Here is a 12,171-nt window from a genome sequence, read left to right on the forward strand (position 1 = left end):
TTTTTCTTTGTTATATTTAAAAATTTGCCTCATGAATCTACTATTTAACTTAGGAACCAGAACATGACCAACTCTAATAATCCTCTTCTGTCCTATCCCTGTGTTTTCCCCCAGAGGGAACCTCTGGCTTAAATTTTTGTTACAGTTTCCTTGCTTTTGTAAAAAAAAAATTTGTTGTATATGTGTGTATATATATGTATATCTCTAAAGAGTTTTGCTTGTTTATGTGCCTTATAAAAATGGGTTAATACTGTGCAACCACACCTGCAGTTTTCTTTTTTTCACCCAAATTTATGTTTTCAGGACTTACCCGTGTTGTTGCATATACATATATTTCTTTTACTTACACTGGTATAAAATATTCTAATTTATTAATTAGAATATTATTAACATTCCCACAGCTCATTTAATCATTTGACTGTCAGCAGGTATTCAGGTGTTGTCACTTATTTGCTGTTATGAACATTCCTGCTAGGAGTATTCTTACACATGTTTTCAGTGATACCAAGTCTGTATTCAGCAGCTTTGCATAGGGGAGACTTTTGTTGAGACAAGCTATTTTCCCCCTCATGAGTGATTTCTTTTCTATTTTTCTTTTTTGCTCATTCCTCTTGACTTTTTGATTTTGATTTACAGAAAAGCTACAAGAAATAGACAAATAATTCCTATGTACCCTTCATCCACTTTCTTCAAATGTTGACATTTTATAATGTTTGCTTTATCTTTATTCTTTCCCTCCTCCTCATTCTCTCCTTTTTTCTTCCCTTTCCTCTTCTGCTTATCATTATTTATTTAGTGTTCTTTTTGTTCTTTTCCTGAGGCAATATAGCCAAAATACTGCGTTCCAAAGTAACCTAGGTTGGTTCTTGCCCTTCACCCTCCACCCCCATTCCTTAGTTAATGTGATTATATTATTTATTTGAAATATGGTTCAATTGCTGTTCTTCGTATTCCATTTTAGGATTCGATTCTCCTATTCCCCTGCCTCTTGATTTCAGTTTTATTTTATTGAGTATGTGAAACACTAACGTGGCTCCAAAACTCAGAACCATATTACAAAACTACACTCAGACAAGAGATACTTCCCACAATTCATTTCTTCTGTCTTTCCACTTCATTCTACCTCTCCTCCACCTATCAGTCTCTCTAGTTTTGGCTTCATCCTTCCTGTTTCCTTTATAACAAACAAGTAGATGCATGCGTCTGTGTCTTTTCATGTATTTAAGGGCTATTTGTATATTTTCTTTTTGGTGAATTGTCTGTTCACATTTTTTGCCTGTTATTCTATAGGCATATTTTTCAGTCTTTTTTCCCCCAAGTTTTAAATGTTCTTTATATACTAGGAATATTAGTCCTTATCTGTGATATATATTAACATATCTTTTTTTTTTTAGTTTGTCAGTTGTTTTTTGATTTTATTTAAGATAGTTTTTGACAGACAAAATGTTTTTATGTATTCTGTAGTCAGATTTGTCAGTCTTTTCTTTTAGTGTGTCTGGAACTGAGTCATAGTTAGAAAGGCGTTTCTTATACCCAAGATAATGTACTTACATGATCTCATATTTTTGTTTATACTTATATGGCTTATTTTTTAATCCAGTTGTAGCTTTTTTTTGGTTTGTTATTAATGTGAGATATGAGTCTAATTTCAGATTTTTCCAAATGGCTAATCAGTTGTTAAGGCACTGTTTATTAACAAGCCCATCTTTACCTCAGTAATTTGAAATACCACTTTTGTCATATACTTAAGTTTCACGTATACATGGCTCTACTTCTGGACTTTCTGGTATACTCTTCTGATGTGTTTATTGCTGCACCAAATAAATACACTGTTTTAATTATAAAGGGTTTATTTGTTTTAACATAATTTATTACAGTATATCTTAATAAGGTTAGTAGTATGTTTTACTATAGTTTATTTGAATAAGAGGGGTGAGTATCCTCCTTATACTTTTTCTTTTTTATGTTTTTGCATTTTACTTTTTCCATGTGATATTTAATGTCCATTTGTCTAGCTCCATTATAAAAAAAGCTTATTTACTTTTATTGGAATTTTATTAGGCCTATAAATTAACTAAGGGAGGATTGGCATCTTTATGATGTTTAGTTGCCCTACCTATCCAATTACAAGGGTCTTTACCTTTGTTCAGGTCTACCATTGAGTCTTTCAGAAATGTTTTAAAGGTTTCCTCATGTTTCTTGCTAAATTTATTCTTAAGTATTTTATCTTCTTTGTTGCTATGGAAAATAATATTTTTGCTACCATCATATCTTCTAAATTGTTATTGTTTTTACATATGAATGCTATTGATTTCTGTTCATTAAGTTAATATCCTGCTACTTTACTGAATGTGTTTATTGTTTGAGTTAGTAGGAACATGAGGTGTAGTTTTCCTCCTTTTCTTATTTTTACGCTTCCATTTAATTTCTCTTGTCTAACCACATTGCTTTAGCGAGTGCAGTGTTAGGTGGTATGGAGATAGTAGGCATCCTTACACTATTCCTGATCTTAGAGGAAACACCTATAGATTTTTTTCATTAATTAACTGAAAATTAATTTTCATTCATTAATTAACATTAATTAACTTTAGGAGTGAGGTCTGTATGTTTTATCTTAAGAAAGTATGCATCAATTTCTATTTGAGTGTGTGTTTTTTTTTTAACAAATACAGGTGTTTGATTTTTATCAAAAGCATTTTCAGCCTTAGAGCTAGTTACGCTATTTTTCTCTTTAAGTCTATTAATGTGGAATGTTATATTAATGAATTCCCTAATAGTGAGCCAACCTTGCATTCCTGGAACAAACCTGACTCATTCATTGCATATCATTTTCTCAATATGGTGCTAGATTTTGTTTACTAATATTTTATTTAGAACTTTTACCTAATTATTTTTAAGCAATACTCTAAAAATCTTTAATTGTTCTGTTTTTGTATTGTCTTTATCAGGCTTAGCTATCAATGTTATGTTAATGTTATGTAATGCTAATGAAGTTTCCCTTCATTTTCAATGCTGTGTAATAATTTTAGAGCATTGGGATTATTCATTTTTCGAATTCCTGTTGGAAATCCTCTTGAAATGCTTTATCTATAGGGTAGTTGCCTCATAATTTTATTTTTTCCCCAAGGAAATTATATATTTTTAAAGAATTTTTTAGCTTTAATCCAATCAACTTTTATAAACTATGTTTCTGTGGAGAATTGCCCATTTTATCTAGATTTTTCAAACCTATTTACCTAGAAGTCTGTAGAGGATTTATGATTAAAAAAATTCTTCTGTTTTAATTATTATGTTACTCTTGTCACTTAATTTATCTATTTGTACTTTTCTCCTTTTATTGTTAATAAATTAACTACTGTTTTGATTTTCTTAGAAATTCAGGATTTTGATTAATTAGATCTGCTTTATTTTCTTAATCTTTGACATCTGCATTATCTTTATTATTTTTTTAATGTGCTTTTAAAGTTTTCTGTGTTATTCGTATTTTAGTTTATGAGATGGAAATTTAATTCATTTTTTAGATTGAAGTGTTCAAGGATCTAGATTTTTTCTAAACTGCTTTAAATGTATCCCATAGATATGTAATGTTTTCATTATTATTTCTTAGAAATCTGTAATATCTTGACAGTGGAAAATTAAAATTGTATTGTGGTTGGATGGGTAACGGAGTAGGTGAAAAGATTCCTGGAAAAGTTTGTTGGTATTATTTCAGCACTTTGATTACAGGAAACTGTGGCTTAGAGGGGTTTGTGTAATTTGCTGCATAACAAGTAAGTTGTTATTGTTCAAATTTGAATCCATTTCTGATTCCACAGCTATGGCTTTCACTTAGGCAGTAATATTGTGAGGTCATGGAGGTACTGAACAGTACGGCATAATCAGGGAACTGTAAGTAGCACAGTGTGACTGGAGTGAAGTTGGCACTTGGTGGTATCATTTCTGGCTTGGGCAAATGGTTCATTGAGATACCATTAACATGAAGCAAAGCAGGTTTATGTAAGATGATGGGTAAGTCTGAGGAATGTACGAGACAGCTAAATGGACTGTCTGGTAGTTAGGTGAGCATATGGATCTGGAGGTCTGTAGAGTGGTTTGTGCTAGAAATGTGAATTTCGGTGTCATTAGCTTATAGGTGATAATTTAAATAATGGGTTCTGAAAGTGGTAAGAATAATGTGAACACTGAGAAGATCAGAGGGTGTAGGAAACAATGAAATTAAGACTGAGTGGAAAAGAGCCTGAAAAGGAAACAAGAAAAAAAAAGTTAAAATGTTAGGAGGAGTTTAGGATATAGTGGCTTACAGGTGCCAAGGGAAGAGTTTCAGGGAAAAGGGAGAGTCATTAGTATTATGTGCTCTGGAGAACTAAAGGAAGATAAAATAAGAAGTGTTCATTTGACTTAATAATACCTGAAAGGAAAATTAATATCATAAAAAGTGGGTCTAGTGGCATGATGAGGGTTGGGTGAGGAAGAAGCAAATGGAGACAAGAAATCTGGTTAAGAAGGGAAAGTATGATAGTGGTAACTAGTGGGAAGTGTGAGGGTGAGGGGGCCTCCTCCCACTCCCTACTTTCCTCCCTCAACCTCTCCCTTTGCCTTCCCCTTATTTATCTCTTTTCTTTCCTTTCTCCCCCTTCCTTCCTTTATTCTAGCCTCTTTCCCTCTTTCTTTTCTTAATATGGCATACTTGAACATGTAATGTTACAGAATGAGAATTTAACTCATGACAACATGACATCTTGTCTTAGATTATGGCTATAAATGTGAATAACATAAAGAGATGTTAAAATGTTCAGCTGGTGGATCAGAATGATATTTTTAAGGGTTTCTTGAACATAGGATCATAGTCACACATACCCTTTATGCCTGGAAGTAAAACATACTTGTCCAACAAATTTTAACAGTCTTTGAAATTATGATGAAAATAATTTCAGCACAATGCTAAAAGCTTTGCATATTTTAGTCATTTAAAACCTCATCAGCACCGCTATGCTAGTTTTACAGATGAGGAAACTGAAGGAAGTTAAGTAAACTTGCCAGATGTTGTACACTTGCTTTGGCAATATGATTTCAGAGTCTGTGCTCTAATCATAAGGCTGTATGCCTCTTCACTATACTATAGTACTTATTTTCATTCCTTTAAAAACTAACTAGTAATATTTTTGGTATAATTGTAATTTAGAATTAGAAGTTAGAATATTTTGACATTTTAGGGAAATCTGTTAGCATATAGAATAGTGAAGATTAGCAAAAATTTCTGAAAAAGATAAGTAAAGTACAAACATGGGTTGAAATTCCCGTTTTCTGTATTTTAGTTAAAATAGTGAAATGCTTGTGGGAGAAGCTACAATACCTTATCCAGTATGGCACATAGTATTTGAAAAACACAATACTGCTACACAATGAAAGTGTATATAAGATAATTAAATAATCCTATATGGTACCAATAAAAAATTGATACATTCCTTAGTTTGTTAATACCTAATGACGTTATAAATGTCTTTCTTCAGGGAAAAATGCAATTTCCATTGTGAGCTGCCTTCCAGAATTTATGGTAGAACTTCACTGACGTTGCTACTGATGCCAATGTGGAATAAAGGTCTTTATAACTTAGAAAGTCAAAACGTATAAATGATTTACTGTTAAAAATGATTTAATTAACTCTTCTTAAACTTTAAAACACACAATACAAATGCATTTGAATTTTTAGAAAGAACGTTTGAAAATAAAGTAATATCTGTTTATTTTGCCATCATCAATATTTTTGTCTTATTTCATGTTTGGAATTGGCTTTCCTTTTGTGACCTTTGTATTTGAACCCTAATCACAATCTAATAATATTTTGTTGTGAAACTAATTACAGAGTTGCATTTCAACATTATTTTTATGTGGAAACAACTAAAATTGACTTTAACATGAAAAATCTTTTGCTGTTGTAAAAGAAGAAATTAACACAGAGACAGTGGATTAGCTATTTTAACGTCATTGTTCTTCCCCTTAGCTCGCTTTATTGTCATAAGTATTTCATTTGACTTCCCTCCTGGGTCATAAGGTCACTGAGTACATGGATGCGTGTCCTGCTCATTGCTGTCTCCTCAGTACCTAGTGCCTGTGTTTGGCACTGGTAGGCATGCTAGTGCTTTTTCTTAACTAATTGAATAGGTAAATAATATATTTGAATAATGTCTCTGAGTTGCAAATGCACCCCTTATGGTAATGTGTTAGTATGTAGACATTAAGACATTATTAAGTTGTTTTGTTTGCTTGGGTCTCACATGGAAATGTCCTGTTCAATTTAGAAACACTAGTTTTAGATCTCAGATAAAAATCCCTGAAAAATAGTCATAGAATCCTCATTTTCTATCTCATTGCTTTTACTTTCCTTACCCCTTTTTCTTTCCCTCCCTCTACTCTCTTTCTTCCCTTCAACCTGTTCTTTATTTTCCCTTTAATGATCCTTGTTTTGTTTTGTTTGTTTTCCTTTAGTATCTGGAGTCCATCTTTCTCCAGCCTCTCCTGAGATTGTATTGGACCATGACCACACTTCTCCTTCGGTTGGCTGCCTCTCTTCTGAGCCCATCATTTCATCACCGGAGAATACACATGCAGACAATAGCATTGTCAGTCAAACTTTTCCTAAAGCACAGGTAAAGACAAGCATATTTTTATAGGAACTTTGCCTACTTAAAAAATTGCATACTGATTTAATTGAAGATTTCCTGATTTCCATTTTTTTCCCCCTCCTGTAGATACTCTAACTTTGAGGTTAATATCTAGAATTCTAAAAACTGAATACTGTGTTTGTTTTGTGGCACAATTGCAAGGTATTTAAGCAGTGTTAGTTACCAAAATACTGTTTGAAAACCAAATATGTTTTATTAAAGTTGACTTAGTTTTGCATTGCAGATCGTGAACTGCAAAAAGGAAAATAATTACAAAAAAACGATTTCTCTTTTCAGGGAAGCTTACCATATGTTTTCAAGTATTAGAGTGTTCATTTCAATTTTAGAATAAGACCAAAAACACAGCGGTCATAGCATTTATTCATTCAAATATTTATCGATTCAGGCCTCGTGCTAGACGCTGGAGTTATTCCAGATTTCCAAAGTGCTGTATACAATCTTGAGTCACCCGTTATCTTTACTAGAAAGTGATGATTAATTAGTGGTTATTGATAAATTTTAAAATCTGATTTATAACTTAGTATATAAACAAATACTGAGTGTGTGTAAATTCAAGAACTGGTATCAGATGTATTTATACTTAATATACACTCTCAAGAAAAAGTTTTAAGTTTTTAATGCTTTGCTTGGAAAATAATAAATGCTTTAAACTCTGAAGTTTACAGAAAATTTTGTTTCTTATTGCAAAGATCAGGTTGTTGTAATAGTTTGAGGTCTTCTGTAGGTTTACTTAAAGGGTGAAATAATTTCGGAACCTTTGCTACAACTTAATTTCCAAATGTGGTTTCTGGTGCCCTTTGGATGTTTTCCTTCTTGGTGCAGTGTAAACTTTCCCCTCTTGTGTTTTTTTTTTTTTTTTTAATGTGGTTTAGATTCAGCAATCAACACACACTCATCTGGATATCTCACTTTTTCCGTTGGGTTTAACTGAGGAGAAAAGTAATGGAACAATTGCTCTTGTGGATGATTCTGAGGATCCTGGAGCCAATGTATCAAACATACAGCTTCAGCAGAAAATTTCAAGTCTGGAGATGAAACTCAAAGTATCTGAAGAAGAAAAACAGAGAATTAAAAAGGTATATTTACATTTGCCTAAAAAATAAATGTTTGAATTGCAGATACTGGAAATATATAATCCCAACTTCTGATTAAAAATTCAGCAGTGGAAAAGCTATTATGCTCTTTGGCTGTAGGTTTAAATCAGTCATACAAGCTTATCTCTTACGAAAGTCTTTGATAAGAAATTTCTAGTTTTAAAGGTGTACTTTTAAAGATATGGACATCTTTTACTAGATTTTTTTTTTCGCTAATGAATGCTTTCCTTCTGGTTTATTTTTATTTACTTTGAAAGCAGGTAGTGTTGTATTTCTTATGTACGTTAGAAGATCTGTAATATTCATTTGTCCCTATGAGAAGTCAGACATGATGGGATATTTGACAAGATTGCTTAGAAATACAGCTATTTTAGTAAATTATTTATGTGTTCTCATTTCTGTTTCCTACAAATATCTCTATAAAAAGACCTTAGCAAATTTATAGAAAGTATAGGTAGAGTGTTGTTTATAATTAGTTTAGATGCTTTTATTTATTTATTAGCATGAATAATTTTAGTGTTATAGCAGTGTTAGTGTTATATCAGTGTTTGATATTGGTCTGGGAATGAGAGTGAAGCATACGTTTTATAATATTGTTGAACTTTGAAAACCATACTTCTGGTGGGTTCTTTCCTTACCAGATATTTTCTAAATATGTTCATTGAAAAAACTGAATATATTTTATGCCTTTAAATATTACAGAATTTATGCTTGGATTTTTTTCTTTTAGGATGTGGAATCATTGATGGGAAAACATAGTGTCTTGGAAAAAGATTTCCTTAAAGAAAAAGAGCAAGAGGCCATTTCTTTTCAAGATAGATACAAAGAACTTCAGGTAAAAACAGTGAATTATAAATTTAGTATGTAGGCCTTTTGATGAAGCATGTAATATAACTTCAAAAAGTGCTCAATGAAAACTTTATGAACGAAGCATCAGATACTTGCTTAAATATGTAAAATACTGACTAATGTGTGAAATTAATGATAAATGCCATTTTGAGGAGCACGAATCCCTGAGAGGCCATGCAGGTTAGCTGATTCAGACTCAGCCTGGCGAAAAATATTCTGTTTCTGATGATTTTCTCAATTTGGAAATTAGACATTCCAATTTTTCTTATTGTGATTACAATTGAAAAGAGCTTAGAATCGTATAAACACCAAACTGAGATACTTAACCTTTTTCATAAATTGTTTGTAATCAATGTCACCTCGTCTTCTCCTCAAATTTCCTTAACAAACTTGTTTCTTCTGCAGTCTTCCCCATCCCAGGAAATAGCAGTTCTGTCTTTCCAGTTGCTAAAGCTGAAACCCACATTTATTCCTTTTTGTGCTTACCCCGTGTCTGTTCCTTAAGCAAAACCTGTTGGCTGTACCTTCAAAATATCCAGGTTTCGACTGTTTGTCATTATGGTCACTGCTGCCAGCCTATTCTAGGCCATCCTTATTTCTCCCTTGGAATACTGAAGTATCTTCTATTCTAATCTTTTTTGCTTCTGTCATTGCCCACTTACAGACCATTCTCCACATGACAGCCACTGTGATCTGTTTAATAGTTAAAGCTGCTCATGTCATTTCTTTGCTTGGAAACCTTCAATGGCTTCTCACCTCACCCAAACTAAAAGTCAAGTAAGTCCTTAAAATGGTTTGCAAGGCCCTCCATTTTTTTGTGTCCCTCCTCCCTGTCTTTTACCTGATTCTTTCTCTTCAATCGTTTTGCTTTATCCCTATGTCTAGAGCACTGGTCCCTCAATTTTCTGCATTGTTTACTTTTTTACATCATTCAGGTCTCCGTGCACATAATCACCTTATCAAGGGAGACCTTTCCAAACAATGCTGACATCCCCTACCAGCCTTCCCACGTTCTGCTTTATTTTTCTCCATAGCACTTTTCACATCTGACAAACTATGTATTTACTTGTTTATTTGCCTAGATCGTTTTTATAGTCTCCTAAGTGGCCTTCTAGCTTCTACCCGTGCTCTTCTCCCTTAATGAGTCTTTATTTCAGCAGGTGGAGTAGTGTTTTTAAAAAATGTGAGTCAAATCATTTCCCAACCTCAACTATCATTCTCCTTTCAGTGTAAATCTTCTGGCTTCTCCAACTTTTCCAGTTCGCCCCCAGCTATTTACTTACACTGAATTCATAATAAGGTCCAGGCGAATGTGTGAGTCTGTGTTACTGAGGGCATTCCTTGCCTGTTGGAGTGGTGAGTGGAGGGAAACAAGTGTGTGATTCATTCAGTTTCTCTGACTGGAATGCTCTTCCTGCAGATATCTGCATGGCCTTGTTTAAAAAATGTAAAACTTGAAAACAAGGAAAATGGTGAGCAGTATGTTCTTTCAGTGTCCTATGAGGGCATTACTTACTAGACCTACTCAAGAATTATTTAAAAGAATGTAGTCACACTGTGAATGTGACTCACTGTTTACTGTTGATTAAAAGTCTCCGTTGTATTGACATTACACGTTAATTAATTTTTTTCACAGAAGAGGTGCAAATAATATCTCTCTGTTAGAATTTCAAAGAATAGTGTTTATTGCCCTGTAGGACGTTCATTAGACATTATCTCCATCTAGCACTCTTGCTTGGTCTAACACTCCGTTATTTAAAATTTCTATTCGTATGCCTATTCAAATGTTCTTTGAACCAGTCTTAACATCTGATTCCTTCTGTTAACATAAATGATTCTTTTATTAATAAAGAGTAGTGTAAGTCTTTGATGTGTTTCATTTATATTTATATGAGTCACATTTTAACTTTTTGAAAATTATACTTTTTAACAACTCTCAGTGAACCCTAGTTTCCTTTAGAAAGTTGCTCAAATGGTACCTTCTTGTGGAAGCTTTCTTTGACTATGCTATAGAAAATAAGAACCTGTGTACATGCTCAGCATTCCCTAGCCCCCTTTCTTTGCTTTTTTCTCCCCTCCTCATAACAATTGTTATTTTATTTTGATTTGTTTATTTGTTCTTTTACCCTCCCCAGAGTGTAAGCTCCATGAGATGGGAACTTTCCAGTGCCTAGAGCAATACTTGGCATGTAATGTGGGCTCAATTAATACTCCTGAATGAATGAATGAATTCACTAATATAATGCACCCTGCTGCCCAAGGGCTAATTACATTGTGTACAGCCACATTTATAGCTCCATACTTGGAATTAGGGTGCTTATTGGAAGGTTCAGTACTGATTACTGGAACTTTGTGTTTTCTTCTCTCTACATTGAGTGACTTATTCTGGGCCCGTTAGTGAGACAGATACCTTTGCAAATTCGGTTTCTCAATCTGTTAATGGGAACAATAACATACCTGAGAGACCATCTAACACCTGGTATACAATATTTTGAGCTTTCCATAGTGAAAACCAATGTAAACGCCTAGTGACATTATCATTGTTGTCTTATTGCTTTTACTATTAATAGTGGTAATCTAAGAGTAACAACTTGAGTCTTCAAAACTAATATTCAATTTAAAAATACTTTCCTTTTACTAGAAACAGTACGTCTCAAGAAAACATTTTTTAGGTGATTTTACTTCAGTACCAAAAAGGACCTCTCTCCTTTTTATACTATGTGGAAAAAAGAGTAAACTAACTTAGGGAGTATTTTATCACCTTGGCCAAATAAGTGATATAAAAGTGTACTAGGAGGTCTAGTAGACAAATTGAACTCAAAGGCAGGCACACTGTTTAGTTTCTATGTCCCTGCTGGGTGAGGGTAGAGTCTGGGTTTAGCATTTTGGCCTTTGCTCATAGAGCTGGAGATGGGATCACATTTTTTTTTTTTTTCCGTGGGGTTTGGCTCTCATAGAGCACTTATTATCTACCAGTTATCTGTTCTGCTAGGTTGCCCCTTTTGTGGACCTTTGGATGGAGAGGGATAGCTTTCCTTGGGGCTGTTTGTGTTTGTGCCCATTGGAATTTCCTGGTTGCTGGTCATTCCAGTACCTAGTTTGGGATATAGGAGGCTAAAAGAAAACTCACAAAATTTGCTGCTGTGTCATTCCTTGGTTCCTCAAGTCCGCAGGTGGTCTGCTTTCTTGTCCCCCTTTGCAGTCTTCTTACATTTGTTTTAAAGATAATGTCCAGGTCTTTTAGCTGTACTTCTTGAGAAAAATAGGGAGAAGTGCATCTATTTCATCTTAGTCTAGAAGTGAAATAAAAAGGAACATTTTAAATTTTAAATATTCTTTATTGTAGCTACAGCAGAAAATTAATTCAAGCTTAAAATACATTAATCTAAAGCAGGTATTTTGAGTAAAGTTTTTAAGGAAAACAGCTTAAGTAATCAACTCATAGAGTCCTTGTAGATAGAAGAGGGGAAAATAAAAATATGCATAACTCAGTTTGTGAGATAATCCATAAATCTCTATATCTACTTTATACTTACCAAGTTTGT

The 12,171-nt window shown here is 33.3% G+C and overlaps 1 protein-coding gene across 8 annotated transcripts in view; it reads left to right on the top strand.

Annotated features, from left to right (window-relative positions):
• The window catches only part of CCDC91 (coiled-coil domain containing 91), a 405,594-nt gene that overhangs the window by 119,087 nt on the left and 274,336 nt on the right, over nt 1–12,171 (top strand). For 7 of the 8 annotated variants that reach the window (XR_003791182.1, XM_029206060.1, XM_029206066.1 and 4 more), the window contains exons 4-6: nt 6,487–6,647; nt 7,556–7,759; nt 8,508–8,612. Coding sequence is in view for 7 of the 8 variants with exons in the window: in XM_029206060.1 (XP_029061893.1) it covers nt 6,487–6,647; nt 7,556–7,759; nt 8,508–8,612 (470 nt within the window). In the remaining variant the exon portion in view is untranslated. Of the gene's footprint in view, nt 1–5,516; nt 5,600–6,486; nt 6,648–7,555; nt 7,760–8,507; nt 8,613–12,171 lie in introns of those variants that run through there. The other variant, XM_029206064.1, reaches the window with a different exon arrangement.

Source organism: Monodon monoceros, unplaced genomic scaffold (assembly GCF_005190385.1).
Source record: "Monodon monoceros isolate NGI ecotype Baffin Bay Population unplaced genomic scaffold, NGI_Narwhal_1 Super_Scaffold_6, whole genome shotgun sequence".
NCBI lineage: Eukaryota > Metazoa > Chordata > Mammalia > Artiodactyla > Monodontidae > Monodon > Monodon monoceros.